This window comes from Nycticebus coucang, chromosome 18, assembly GCF_027406575.1.
Source record: "Nycticebus coucang isolate mNycCou1 chromosome 18, mNycCou1.pri, whole genome shotgun sequence".
NCBI lineage: Eukaryota > Metazoa > Chordata > Mammalia > Primates > Lorisidae > Nycticebus > Nycticebus coucang.
The window spans coordinates 74,157,647-74,170,204 of record NC_069797.1 but is presented as its reverse complement, the minus strand read 5'-3'; the positions used below and the strand labels follow the sequence as shown (position 1 = coordinate 74,170,204).

The window sequence follows — 12,558 nt, the reverse complement described above, 5'->3', positions numbered from 1 at the left end:
CCAGTCCCAGGGCTCTGGTGTGGGGGATGCTGTTCTCACCTGCCTAGCTGGGCCATGAGGTCCCCCAGGGCCTTCTGGAAGCGGGCGGCCAGCGTGGGTCTGCCTGGTCCTTCCCTGGGCTCCAGCTCTGCTTCCTGAAAAGAGCTGCCCACCAGCTGCGGGCAAGGAGGCTGAGCTGGCTCCCTCAGGACAGAATGGGGGGACGGAGTGTGGAGGAGGTGGATACCAGGAGGACAGGCAGGGCACCTGGAGCTGGCTCTGGCCAAGCATTTCCACCACGGCTGGGTCCAGGTGATCCCGGTTTCTATTTAAAAACTTGTGAACCTGCAAGAGGCAACATAGGATGGGGGAGGACCAGGGAGGGGAGAGAAGACTGGTGAGGAGGCCGGCTCCTTCCTCTAAGATCAGCCTCTCCCGAGGGGATTTAAAAGGCCACCTTGCCACGTATCCAGTCCTTTGCAGGACCTTGGATCTTCTCTGGACTTTCAATCCATTGATTGTCCCTCCTTAGCCATACCTTTCTCTTTCTCCTGGGGCTTAAAATATGTTCTATTATCTGGTAAAGCAGAACCCTCCTTCCTCTTTGCCTTCTCAACATTTTATTGGTCATTCTTATACATTTCTTCTCCAGATAAAACTTCTGAATAATTTTTGGGTTTCTTTTCTAGATTAACCAGGAAAGAACTGACAATGTTAATGCTTCCTCACAGGAACATAGTTTGTCTCTGTTGAATCTTCACTTTTGACTCACAGTTTCATTGTTTTCTTTATTCCAACTCCTTCTATTTCTTTTTGGGTGATTCCTGGGTAGTTTGTGTTTTTTCTTCTACAACCAGAGTGTGCCTCGTCCTCCAGGGAGCTCTTCCTGACTCTCCCTACCTGAGACCAGTGGCCCTTTCCTGTGCACCAGCTCCCTCCTATCCTGGGGGAGGCATGCAGTTTCCCTGGTGAGCAGCTACTATGTGCCAGGTACTTGCCAGGCCATCCCTGTGTTACTGGATTTAATCCTTACAGTAACACCATGGGACAGATTTCCATGCCCATGTTACAGATGAGGAAATGGAGGCTCAGAAAACAGACAACTGGGTGGCGCCTGTGGCTCAAAGGGGTAGGGCACCAGCCCCATATGCCAGAGGTGGTGGGTTCAAACCCAGCCCTGGCCAAAAACTGCAAAAAAAAAAAAAAAAAGAGGGCGGCGCCTGTGGCTCAGTCGGTAAGGCGCCGGCCCCATATACCGAAGGTGGCGGGTTCAAACCCGGCCCCGGCTGAACTGCAAACCAAAAAATAGCTGGGCGTTGTGGTGGGTGCCTGTAGTCCCAGCTACTAGGGAGGCTGAGGCAAGAGAATCGCTTCAGCCCAGGAGTTGGAGGTTGCTATGAGCTGTGTGTGATGCCATGACACTCTACTGAGGGCGATAAAGTGAGACTCTGTCTCTACAAAAACAAAAACAAACAAACAAACAAAAAAAAAAAAAAAGAAAGAAAGAAAGAAAACAGGTCCAGGTTATCAGACCCAGGTCTCTGTATGTGCTCTGCCCCCTTGTCTGGAGGATCCCAAGGCTTGGACTCCAGCACCCTACAGTTCTCACCAGAACTCATTAGGGCCTTCCTGGGAACCAGGTGGGTCAATGGCCCAGGTGGGGATAGATGGCCAGGCCTTACCAGGGACCGCCCCTCACCCACTCCTCTCAGCTTCCAGATGACTTCACACTGCCTGAAATCTGTCCCTGAGGCCAGGTACCTGGTAGGTGACAGCCCCGGCATAATGCCTCACGGTGAAGATCGGCAATGGCAGCTGGGGCTTGGCATAGCGCGGGTGCTCACTGTGGTGATAGTGGCACTTCTGGAGAAAGGTGTGGTCTGTGGCCTGATAACAGGGACAGATGTGCCTCCCTCAGGCCTTTGCACATGCTGTTCCTCTGTCTGGGCTCTGCTCCCTCCCTCGGACCCCAAGTACCACATACATGGCATCTAGGGGAGGTCCCCAAACTTATTCCTCAGACAGGAAGAGTCGCTCCCTATTTGAGTCCTTATAAATGACTCTCCCAATGACTTTGCTATTTATTTGTTTATTTATTATTTATTTATTGAGACAGGGTTTCACTCTGTTGCCCAGATGGACTGGGTGTGCAGTGGTGTGATCACAGCTATCACAGCTCACCACAGCTTTGAACTCCTGGGCCAGCTAGCTACTCAGGAGGCTGTGGCAGAAGGATCACTCAAACCCAGGAGTTCCAGGTTGCAGTGACCTATGATCACGCTTGTGACATAGTCATTGCACTCCAGCCTGGACAACAAAGAATAAAGAAATAAAAATAATAACAATTCAAAAAATATGAAGTAGGTCCCAGCACTCTGAGAGGCCAAGGTGGGCAGATCGCCTGAGCTCATGAGTTGTAGATCAGCCTGAGCTAGAGAGAGACCTACTCTCTAAAAATAGAGGCCTCCTCTCTAAAAGTAGCCAGGAGTTGTGGAGGGCGCCTATAGTCCCAGCTACTCAGGAGGCTAAGGCAAGATGGCTTGCACCCAAGAGTCTGAGGTTGCTGTGAACTGTGATGTCACAGCACTCTACCCAGGGTGACAAAGTGACACTTTGTCTCCAAATATATATATGAAGTAGGGATGAAGCTGAAGAACAACCAGGCTCTTTTTTTTTTGACCGGGGCTGGGTTTGAACCCGCCACCTCCGGTATATGGGGCCAGCTCCCTACTCCTTTGAGCCACAGGCGCTGCCCCTTAACGGGGCTCTTTCGGTCAGGGCGGGTAGGAGGTAGTCAGGAGGTATTTGTGGAAGGGGTGTACATGGTTCTAAGGTTTGTTCCCTACTGGTCAGAGACCTGAGTGGCATCTGGCCACAATTGGAAGGGACTTGCATAAGTACTTTGTGAGCCCTGTGCATTCCCCACCATCCTGCCCATCGGACACTATTGTCGCACTCTGTGGCCAGGACGTGGGCAACCGTGGAGGCCGGGTATTGTGTTCAAGATCACCCAGAGATAGGTCTGAACCAACCGTGTTGGTGCCCAGGGCTCTTCCCCTTGGCTGCTTCCTTCCCAGGCCTGTGCTGAGGCGCTGCAGGCAGTATGTCTGGACCCCATAACCTTGTTTCCCCTCCTAGAGGCCCTAATGGTTATGGCCTGGCCACCCAAGGCCCCCACTCCTTGTACCCGACATTTGGGCCCCCTGCCCTGGCCCTTACCTGGGACAGTTGTGTCTGGGCATCTAGGATGCTCAGAAGGCTATGGGGCTGGTCCACCAGGAGGTCCAGGCAGGACTGCTGCGGAGGCTGAGGGATGGGCACCCAGGGCAGCAGCTCCCGCCGACATTCCTCCTGGAACAGCCAGCATCTGGTCATTTTCAAAGCCTATCCATGGCTGTGGGGCCTCATTGAGCTGGAGCAGGAATCACCCTCCCATCTTATGGATGAATAAACTGAGGCCCAGAAGGACTGAGACACCCTGCAGAAAGGGGCCTGCATGGCCACACTCTCAGTTCACTACTCTTCTTTGCCCAGGGAGGCCTCTGCTCTGTGCGGTGCCCAGCTCCTCTCACCTCCTCCTGGGCCAGCAGCATCCGGCCACAGAGGAGCTGCAGGCGCTCGCTGGCGATGTTGTTGCACAGCTGCTCCAGACTGTTCACGTGCAGCACCTGGAAGCATGTGGCAGTGAGGGGGGCACAGAGGCACATGCCCTTCACTTGCTTCCCAGAGGGGTTATCCCCATCCTGTCCAGGGCACTGGGAGGAGTGACATTCAGGGCTGATGCTGCCACCAATAGGGTCAAGTCCAAAGGCTTTGGCACAGGGCACAAGTGGCCTCAGCACTGCCCAGCCACATGTCAGGCGTTCCTCTAGTCTCCCACCCCCTACCCTCTGTGGCAGCATACTGTGAGCCTCTAGGTCTCTGGTCATGGCCTCTTCCTACCACCTGGATCACCAGCTGTCAGAATCCCACATCATAAGCAGAGCTCCAGGCTGCCGCCTCCATGAAGCCTTCCTGTGTTCATTCTTCTGTGCTGCCTCTGCATGCTACTAGAAAGCCCAGCAGGGCCCCTACTTCACGCAGTTTTTGCACTCTCCGCCTCACACACACATCTCTGCCACAGTCACTGCCATCCTCAGGGAAGGGATGGTCACCCAAGACACACAAAGAGCAGGGGGCAGTGATCAGTGCCTATCCAGGGACCTAGGGCAGGTCCTGGCTGCCCTGAGGATGCAAGATCTTCTGGAAAGGGGTACAGAGTTTACGACAACTCAGAGTGATTGCAGGGACTCTCCCTCTTCCCTCCATTCATAGCATGTGAGAGGTGAGGCTGCAGACTTCTGGGGCCTCCACTGTCTTTGAAGCTCCTGAGTCCCTGCAAGGCCAAGCAGGACAGGACAGGACTATCTAAGGGCAATGTCAGGACTGGACAGAGCAGGGCAGAATGGCCGAATCTGGGAGCACGCAGCTCTCTCACAGACCATCTCCATTAAGCCTGTTGCATCCATGAGGCATAGCCTGTTATGAGTTCTGTCTTACAGATAGGGACACTAGGCCTCAAAGACGATAATTAACTTGCCAGAGGTCACACAGCTAGTAAGTGGCAGGACTGCTCTAAGGTGCCTGCTCTCACCTGCTGCACTAAGCAACCCTGCCCCTCAGGAGGAAGTGGGGCTATGCCTGGGGCTTGCAGTGGACTCCAACACCTCCCAGAGAGAGGCCAGGAGGGCTCCCAGCCCAGGCTGGACCAGAGAAAGAAGAGAGATTATGGGGCGGCGCCTGTGGCTCAGTTGGTAAGGCGCCGGCCCCATATACTGAGGGTGGCGGGTTCAAACCCGGCCCTGGCCTAACTGCAACCAAAAAATAGCCGGGCGTTGTGGCGGGCACCTGTAGTCCCAGCTACTCGGGAGGCTGAGGCAAGAGAATCACTAAAGCCCAGGAGTTGGAGGTTGCTATGAGCTGTGTGAGGCCACGGCACTCTACCGAGGGCCATAAAGTGAGACTCTGTCTCTACAAAAAAAAAGAAGAGAGGTTATGTAAAGAGAGAAGAGCGGGTGACAGGAACATCTTCCTCCCAGAATCATGCAGCTGGAGAGGAGTGGAACTGAGAACCCCAGGTTGTCTCAGCCTGACTCCTCATCTAGACGCTAAATGTCCCTCCCTTTCCTCTCTACCCCAGCGCCCCAGCAGGCTGAGCCCAGCAGTCCCTGGGTGATGTGGAAGGAATCATAGAAGGCACACTTCCAGGCCTTCCACCTCATAAGTGCCCTGCACAGGGAGAGCTGGAGCAGCAAGGGTCCCCGGGAATGCATGAGAATGAGAGGGGCACCACCCATCCTGGACCCCACCCCAAGGGGTGACCTCAAAGCCATAGACATCCACGACAGTGATGGTGCTTGTGCTGCTTCCCTCCCCAGGTGGTGCCAGCCGTGCGTTGATCCTCGTCAGAAGCCAGTTGAAAATCCGTGAGAACAGGGCTTTGGCCAGGGTGTCCCTGTGAGCACAGTCAGTGAGCCATGTCGAGCACAGTACCAGGCCCAGCCCTGGCTCTCTCTTGTCCCCAGGGCCACCTGGCATCGATGGCGCTTTCCACTGGCAGGGATCGTGAGACCCGGCCGTAGGGTGTGTCCTGGAGAACAGGGGTGCGTGTGGTTAGTCAGGCCCATGGCGCTTAGGGCACTCACCCAGCCTATGGGTGGGAAAGTTGGGACCCCTGCCCAGGAACCTTGGGCTCACCATGACCCTCCGGGTGACAGCCCCCTCCAGGCGCTCTGGTGGCACCCGTAGCAGCCGGGCTGCTGCATGGATCTCAGCCCAGCTTGATACAGCAGCCACCTCTTGGGACTCCCACTGGACAGAGAAAGGAGGGACAGGTAGAGCTCTGCTTGAGGAATGGACAAATCCCCCAGAGTAGGGCAGGGCCTTGCTTTGCTCAGAAAGCTTCCCCAAAGGATGATAGCACAGGGAAGATCTGGGCTGTGACAAGCCAGGCTGTGGGTCTGAGGGCCCTGAGTGCGAGTCAGTCTTTTTTTTGGAGACAGAGTCTCAACTTTGTCACCCTCAGAAGAGTGCTGGGGCGTCATGGCTCACAGCAACCTCAAACTCTTGGGTTTAAGCGATTTTCTAGCCTCAGCCTCCCAGATAGATAGCTGGGACTACAGGTGCCCCCCACAACGCCCAGCTATTTTGTTGTTGTTGTTTGTAGTTATCATTGTTGTTTGGCAGGCTTGGGCTGGATTTGAACCCACCAGGTCCAGTGTACGTGGCTGGCGCCCTACTGCTGAGCTATTGGCGCTGAGCCTAAGTACTAAATGTCTTTCTTTTTTTTTTGTGGCCGGGGCTGGGTTTGAACCCACCACTTCCAGTATATGGGGCCGGTGCCCTACTCCTTGAGCCACAGGTGCTACCTGAGTCTGACTTTCTTTACTAGCTGGATGACTCTGGAAAATTTTCTCCCCCAGATTCCACTGCCTTGCTGTGAGAAGGCAACAGTAACTCTTACAGCATGGTGGCATCTTCATGTGAGTTAAATTAGAAAATAAATGTCAAACAATTTACACAGTAAAGCTGGGCACTTAATGCCAGGTGTTCTTCCTAGGGGTGGCAGCTTAGTGGCAGAGACATCGGGAGGGATACAGACTCTCTAGAACTGACATATGGATGACGGGGGCCTGACTCCTTTCCAGGATGATGGTGGCATCATCATTGCCTTGATTACGCAAACAAGCCACACCCGCACTGGCCCCTGCCACAGGGGGAACCCACCTCTGAAGAGGAGAAGCAGATGTTGCCCAGCTGCAGGATGGTGGCTAGCACAGTCCACACCATGGTCAACTCCTCAGGGCACAAGCCCAGCACCTGCAGGGCCTTTCTCAGCCGTGTGAAGTCCTGGGCATCATCCTTGTCCTGGAGCCAGCAGGCCTGCCCCTGTAGAGAACAGCAGGCCTGGGGCAGGGCCTGGCCACCTCACAACTTCCCTGTACTCCAGGTCATCCTCAAACCCTAGGGCAGAGACCCTTCTCTGGGCAGGACCTCTCCCCTGCACCACAAGGCTTGCCCTTACCTGGTTGAGGTAGTAGTAGGTCTCTGGTCCCTGCAGGGAGAGCTGGTCCCGTTCCAAGGGCTCTAGACCTGCCAGTAGCTCGTAAAATACATGGAAGCTCCGCTCAGCCTGAGCCTTTGGGAGGAGGACTAGCTTAGGGGCACACTGGCCTGGGGACTTAGGGACCTACAGGAGCCCCCTCTGTCTTTCCCATCCTAGGAGCTGGGAAGAGGTGGGCAGCAGGGTGTCCCTTACCTGAAACACCACCCTTGAGGTCTCAAGGAGATAATGTGAAACAGAGGCTCCCACGATGACCCCGCTGTGGACACAGGAGTTGGAGGGGGTTTCCCAGAGTGTACAAAACTAGGGACTTCTTTAGGCAGCAACCTCAGTTTTCTAGTAAACGTCACTGACCACCAGTGGCCCCTGTGCCCAGCTGGACCCTGTCACTCACTGCTGCAGGCAGAGGCACAAGGCCTGGCCAAAGCGACTGGCATTGGCATTGAGGATGGTCTTGGCATGGCCAAAGCTGCTGAGCATAGGCAGCACGTCCTCCAGCTAAATGGGAAAGGTAGGGTTTCAGGTGTCACTGGGACAGCAGTAGTGCCCACAAATCAGGCCCCCCAGCTGAGAGTACTCCACGCCTGCTGGCCGGGGTGGCTCCCTGGGGGAGTCAGTCCCACTAGAAGAGGCAATGCCTGGTGTTGACCCTACAAGGTGCCAGAGGCCTGAAACTACTCTCCTCCTCCCGGTCCCAAGGACAGTCTCTCTTGGATCCCTGGGTGAGCAATGGCCAGCTGCCCCCCAGAGAAAGACAGGTAGCCAATTTGGTCTATGAGTCTCCAACCTCCAGCTTGGCCCTCACCTGACACCCTCTGTCTCTCATCTGCTCCTGCTCCAGGCTGCTTAGGAACTGCACAATCTTTTTGGTGGCTTCTGTCTTCCCTGAGCCGCTGTGCCCACTGCAAGAGGGAGGAGCTAAGGATGGAGCTGGAGGCTAGTAGGGTCTCCAGGAAGAGGCATGTAGGACCACCTCACTGAATCTAGGAAGTAGAGATGTGCTACCGGGAAGTGACACCCACCCTGGGGGAGACCCTCAGAAATGCAGATAGACCCACAGCCTGGAGACCAGAGAAAAGTGCCTAAGATGCGACCCCTCTGGTATGTATGTGATGACTTTAGTCAGGAGCATGGCCCTAATGAAGTCCAGAGCTGCAGCCCAACAGTGGACCAGACCCACAGGTTCAAGTATAGACCTTATGCCCCACCCCACCACCCCTCAGTGTGGCCTTAGGGTTCAGCTAAGCGGGGTAGCCATGATTTACACCAGGAGGATGCAGAGGTCCTTCCCAGGGCTCTGAGACAGGCTGTAGGCTGATGCCACCATGGCAAAGATGTGCCTGGGGGAGGAGGACAGGAGGAGATGAGAACATTGCCAGAGACAGGCACTGGGGCCCTCTTAGTTGTACTAGGACGCGCCCACAGGCCCCAGGACCTGAGTCAATGGGACATCCTGGGACTTGACCGCCTGGGAGGTGGGCAGAGGCTCGGAGGGGCAAAAGCACGTACGGGGTGGTGTTGGGGGCCTTCCTGGGGTGGTAGCTGGCCAAGACCTCAGGTGAGAAGAGAGGCAGGGGCTGGTGGGGGTTCAGAGAGAGCAGGAGGGGCCCCCCAAAGGTCTGGGGAAGAAAGCAGAATTTCTCATCAGAGTGTGGAGGGATCAGGGGCTCCAAGGTGCCCCAGCCCAGCCCCAGCCCCGCTCAGCAGGTCCCAGAGAGAGTTTACCTCCCAGCCTAAGAGGAAGAGGAAGGGAAAGAGGAAAGGGTGCTGGGAAGCCCTGTGTCCCCAGTGGAGAGGGAATCTCAGCCCCCTAGGCCCCCATACATAGATGTGACCCCGGTGGAATCTCTTCTTGAGGCACAGCAGCACAGAGCTGTCACACACCGGTCTGTGGGGATAGCAGGGAGGATGGTGAGCAGTTGAGGGTGGAGGAAGCTGTAGGTTAGCTTTGCCACCAACCTCCCGGAGCTTTCCCCATACCGTAGGGACTGTGCCATTAAGGACAAGCAGGATAAGACGCTGTCCCAGAGGGAAGCCCTGTGCTGACTGCACCTGACTCATCCTCTCCTGCCCCTTCCAGACAGAAGGACTGTCCTGGGACAACACTCTTCAGGGACTCAATAGGGTCTATACAATTTATAAAGATGAGGGTAGGGTGGGATGCGAGGAACCCTGAACCAGTGATGGCTGATAAGGAAGGATGCTGCTCACTGTAGCCGGGCCAGGTCCTCCGTGTCCTCCAGGCCGTCTCCAGGGCCCCCACCCTCGCCACCAAGGAAGGGCAGCGCGTCCAACCTCTGGCGGAGGTTCAGCTCCAGGTCCTTCTCGAGAGCTGCTTCAGCCTCGTCCTCAGGCTCCCATCCCTCCCTTAGGGACCCACACCGGCCACGGTTCCTTTCCCGCTGCAGGCGGGTCTCCAAGGCAAGCTGGGGCAGCAATATGACAGTGCCAAGCTCAGGGTCTTCGCAGGGGCCCGAGTCCTGCGCCCAGTGTACTGGGGTCTCAGCTTCCAGGGTCTCCGGCTCCGCTTCACTGCTGGAGCCGCTCTGGTTGAGTGGGAGCCGGTCGGGAGCAGTCGGAGCGAGGAGGGAGCCACGGCGGGGCCCGGCCACCCCTTTCCCACTTCCTGTGCGACCCTCACTGTCACCTCTGGCCCCTGCATGGGGCCAAACGCGGCCCTCTCCCGTAAAGGCGTCCGCGGACGCTTCTGTAGAGCTCCGACTGATCGACTCCTTCTGCGCCCTGTGGATCCTAGGGAACACGACCGCGAACCTGGGATCTGGAGTCTGGTCCTCCTGGTCGGAAGGGTGATCCGGGACTGGGCTCTTTTGGGTTTGTGGGGGCCTTGAGCCGCCGCTAGGGGGAGCCTTCGGCCATCCCCCCAACCCTGCTAAACCCGCCAGGCGCAACGCAAGGCGGCGCCGCAGTCCTGGCCGGCGGCCCCGCCTCTCGTCGGCCGGCGGCCCCGCCCCCAGTTCCCCGCCAGCCCCAGGCCCTGGCACCTGTTCCTGGGTCTTCCACGACCAGAGCCGCAGCCGTCGCAGGAAGTCCAGTGCTCGTACCACGCGCAGGAACCGCTCCCGGAGGCTGGAGCAGCGGGGACCCACGGCCTCGGGAGCGGGGCCTGGCGAGGGTCTCGCGCGGAGCCTGCTCACCATCACGAGGGCGTCCATCTGCGCTGGGTCCCCTGGCTGGTCTACCTCTCCGGCTCCTGCTTCGCTCTTGGCCGCCGCCACTTGCACCTTCCCCACCACCTTTCCGACCTGGCGGAGAGCCGGGGCCGTCGAAGCCTGGGCTGTTTCAGGCTCATCGCTGCGGTACGCTCCTTTGGCACTCCGGTCCCAAGCTAGCCCTGCGTCCCGAGGAGCCCGAGATCTCCCGGAGAAGCGCCCTCGGCTGCCCTTGAGAGGCCTAGAGGCGGTGGCTTTTCCATCCGGCTCGACAGTCTGGGCCTCAGAGGCCCTGCTTGCAGTTCCCGGGGCTACATGTGGGCCCTGTCCAGGCCCAGCCCCCTGCAGACTCGAGTCGGCGTCTGTCCTGGAGTCCCCACTCGCTGTCTGGGGCCCTGCCCCAGACGACTCTTCCCGGTTCCAGGACTCAGCTGGGGGCTCTTCGCTGCTCAGGCCATCGCTGCTCTGGTGCTCGCCTGGCTCTGGCGCTGACTCCGGCCCGGTGTTGGTCCATTCTGAACCTGTGTCCGTTGGCTCCGGTTTGGGTTGCAGTATTGGAGCCCCGCTGTTTTGTCCGCCGCTCCCCGGGGCCTCCCGGGCTTCGCTGTCCGGGCAAGAGCTGCTTCCGTCTCCGCCCGACGTGTCCCCATCGAGGCTCCTGGTCACTTGGTGGCCCCGCTGAGCTGAGGGTCCCCACCCCTTCCCTCTCCTCTTGCGGTGGCTGCGCTTGCCCCTTTGCCCTTCTCCTTGGGGAAGGCTGTCCTCCTGCAGGCGCCCCTCACAGCTGTCCCCAAGTTCGCGTCTCTCCTTGGCTCCGCGTCTTTGACGCGGCGCGCTGCCTTTCCTCTCCTGAACCTCCGGCGGCCGCCCAGCCTCTCGCAGTTTGCACCCGCCGTCAGTGAGCTTCCTGCGGCCCCCAGAGGTCCTCTGGCTCCCAGTGACAGCGGGCTCCGTGGCCTGTCTCACCCCATGGCCCTTGTCGCGGCCGTGTCTGTGTTCCCGGCTGGGCACGCCATCTGCGCTGGCCGATCCCGACTCCTGTTCCCCGGAGGCCGGCGTCCTGGGCTTCGCGGGGCGTTGGGACGCTTTTCCCTTGTTCCGGACCATAACAGACCCAGAGAAGTTTGGCTTCCCGACGCTTCGGTCCTCTCTTCCCTGGGATCTGGCTGCCCGCGGGTGCCCTCCACCTGTGCAGTGCGCTACCCGGGGCTACAGGCTCAGCTTCTCCCATGCCCAGGGCTCCTGCCTTACCCACAGCATCAATAATGCAGGAGCCAGCGGGTCCTGACCCACTCAACCAACAATGGAGCTGAGGCAGCCCCGGAAAGAGGAGACGCTGCAGCTGTGGACAAAGGCCCCAGACAAAGGCAACCATCCTGTGTTGCTGCCAGCCGGCCGGCATGGCACTGTGCCAGATGGAGAGGCCTGCACTCTGCTCCCACCTCAGTGTTTGCCCAGCAACCAGGGTGGGGGTGGATGAGGGAACCTACCTGGGACTCTTCCAGCATCCTGGAGGTTCTAGGAGGCTGGGAGCATGCCCACCCTGGCACACAGAAGCACTCCATGACTTTTCTTAGGTTGTTTTCCTTTTCCAATTTTTACATGTAATTTACTGGAAAGCACATAAAACATAAATGCACACCTAGAACTGGCATAGAACCAATGCTCGTGTACCCCCCCCCGGAGTCAGGGAGCAGAACTACACCCCATAAACCCCCAAATGCCCAATGTGTGTTTTTTTTTGTTTTTTTTTTTAATTTGGCCGGGGCTGGGTTTGAACCCACCACCTCCGGCATATGGGACCGGCGCCCTACCCGCTGAGCCACAGGCGCCGCCCGAATGTGTGTGTTTTTTAAATATTTATTTTTTGAACAGGTAATATAGTCACATAATTCAAAATTCACAAAGTAGATGTCTTACATTCCTGACGCTCAGCTACTCAATTTCCACAGAGGTTACCCATTTCTATATTTCCTTCCAGCCCTATCCAGGCAGAGAAAAGTGAACATTGTTTTATTTTTCTCTTTCTCGCAAGTGGAAGCTTATTTGCTCAGGGGACATTTTGTCTTTTCACTTTTTAACTTGGTGATTTAATTTTAATTTTTTTTTTTAAGGGACAGAGTTTCCTTCTGTGGCCTAGGTTGGAATGGTCACAGTTCACTGTAGCCTTGAGTAATAATAGAAATGAAAATAAAAATAGAAATGATAATAGAAAATTTTGTACAGAGATTCCCTTTCTTTCTTTATACTGGAGCTCCAGCTCTCTCCCCCTCTCTCATAGTGTCCCAGCAAATGACTGCACCATAG

At 56.9% G+C, this 12,558-nt stretch overlaps 1 protein-coding gene across 1 annotated transcript in view; it reads right to left on the bottom strand.

Annotated features, from left to right (window-relative positions):
• Positions 1-11,898, bottom strand: part of MYO15B (myosin XVB) — a 34,882-nt gene extending 22,984 nt beyond the window's left edge. Inside the window, exons 1-17 of the mRNA XM_053569589.1 lie at positions 9,293-11,898; positions 8,906-8,969; positions 8,591-8,700; positions 8,347-8,421; positions 7,887-7,983; positions 7,476-7,579; positions 7,277-7,340; positions 7,043-7,156; positions 6,745-6,906; positions 5,716-5,829; positions 5,550-5,608; positions 5,341-5,473; positions 3,552-3,647; positions 3,199-3,330; positions 1,741-1,866; positions 247-324; positions 40-155 (exon numbers count right to left, since the gene is read on the bottom strand). Coding sequence (XP_053425564.1) covers positions 40-155; positions 247-324; positions 1,741-1,866; positions 3,199-3,330; positions 3,552-3,647; positions 5,341-5,473; positions 5,550-5,608; positions 5,716-5,829; positions 6,745-6,906; positions 7,043-7,156; positions 7,277-7,340; positions 7,476-7,579; positions 7,887-7,983; positions 8,347-8,421; positions 8,591-8,700; positions 8,906-8,969; positions 9,293-11,358 — 3,710 coding nt within the window. The 5' untranslated portion in view covers positions 11,359-11,898. The remainder of the gene's footprint in view (positions 1-39; positions 156-246; positions 325-1,740; positions 1,867-3,198; positions 3,331-3,551; positions 3,648-5,340; positions 5,474-5,549; positions 5,609-5,715; positions 5,830-6,744; positions 6,907-7,042; positions 7,157-7,276; positions 7,341-7,475; positions 7,580-7,886; positions 7,984-8,346; positions 8,422-8,590; positions 8,701-8,905; positions 8,970-9,292) is intronic.
• Between the last annotated feature and the right edge of the window lie 660 nt (positions 11,899-12,558).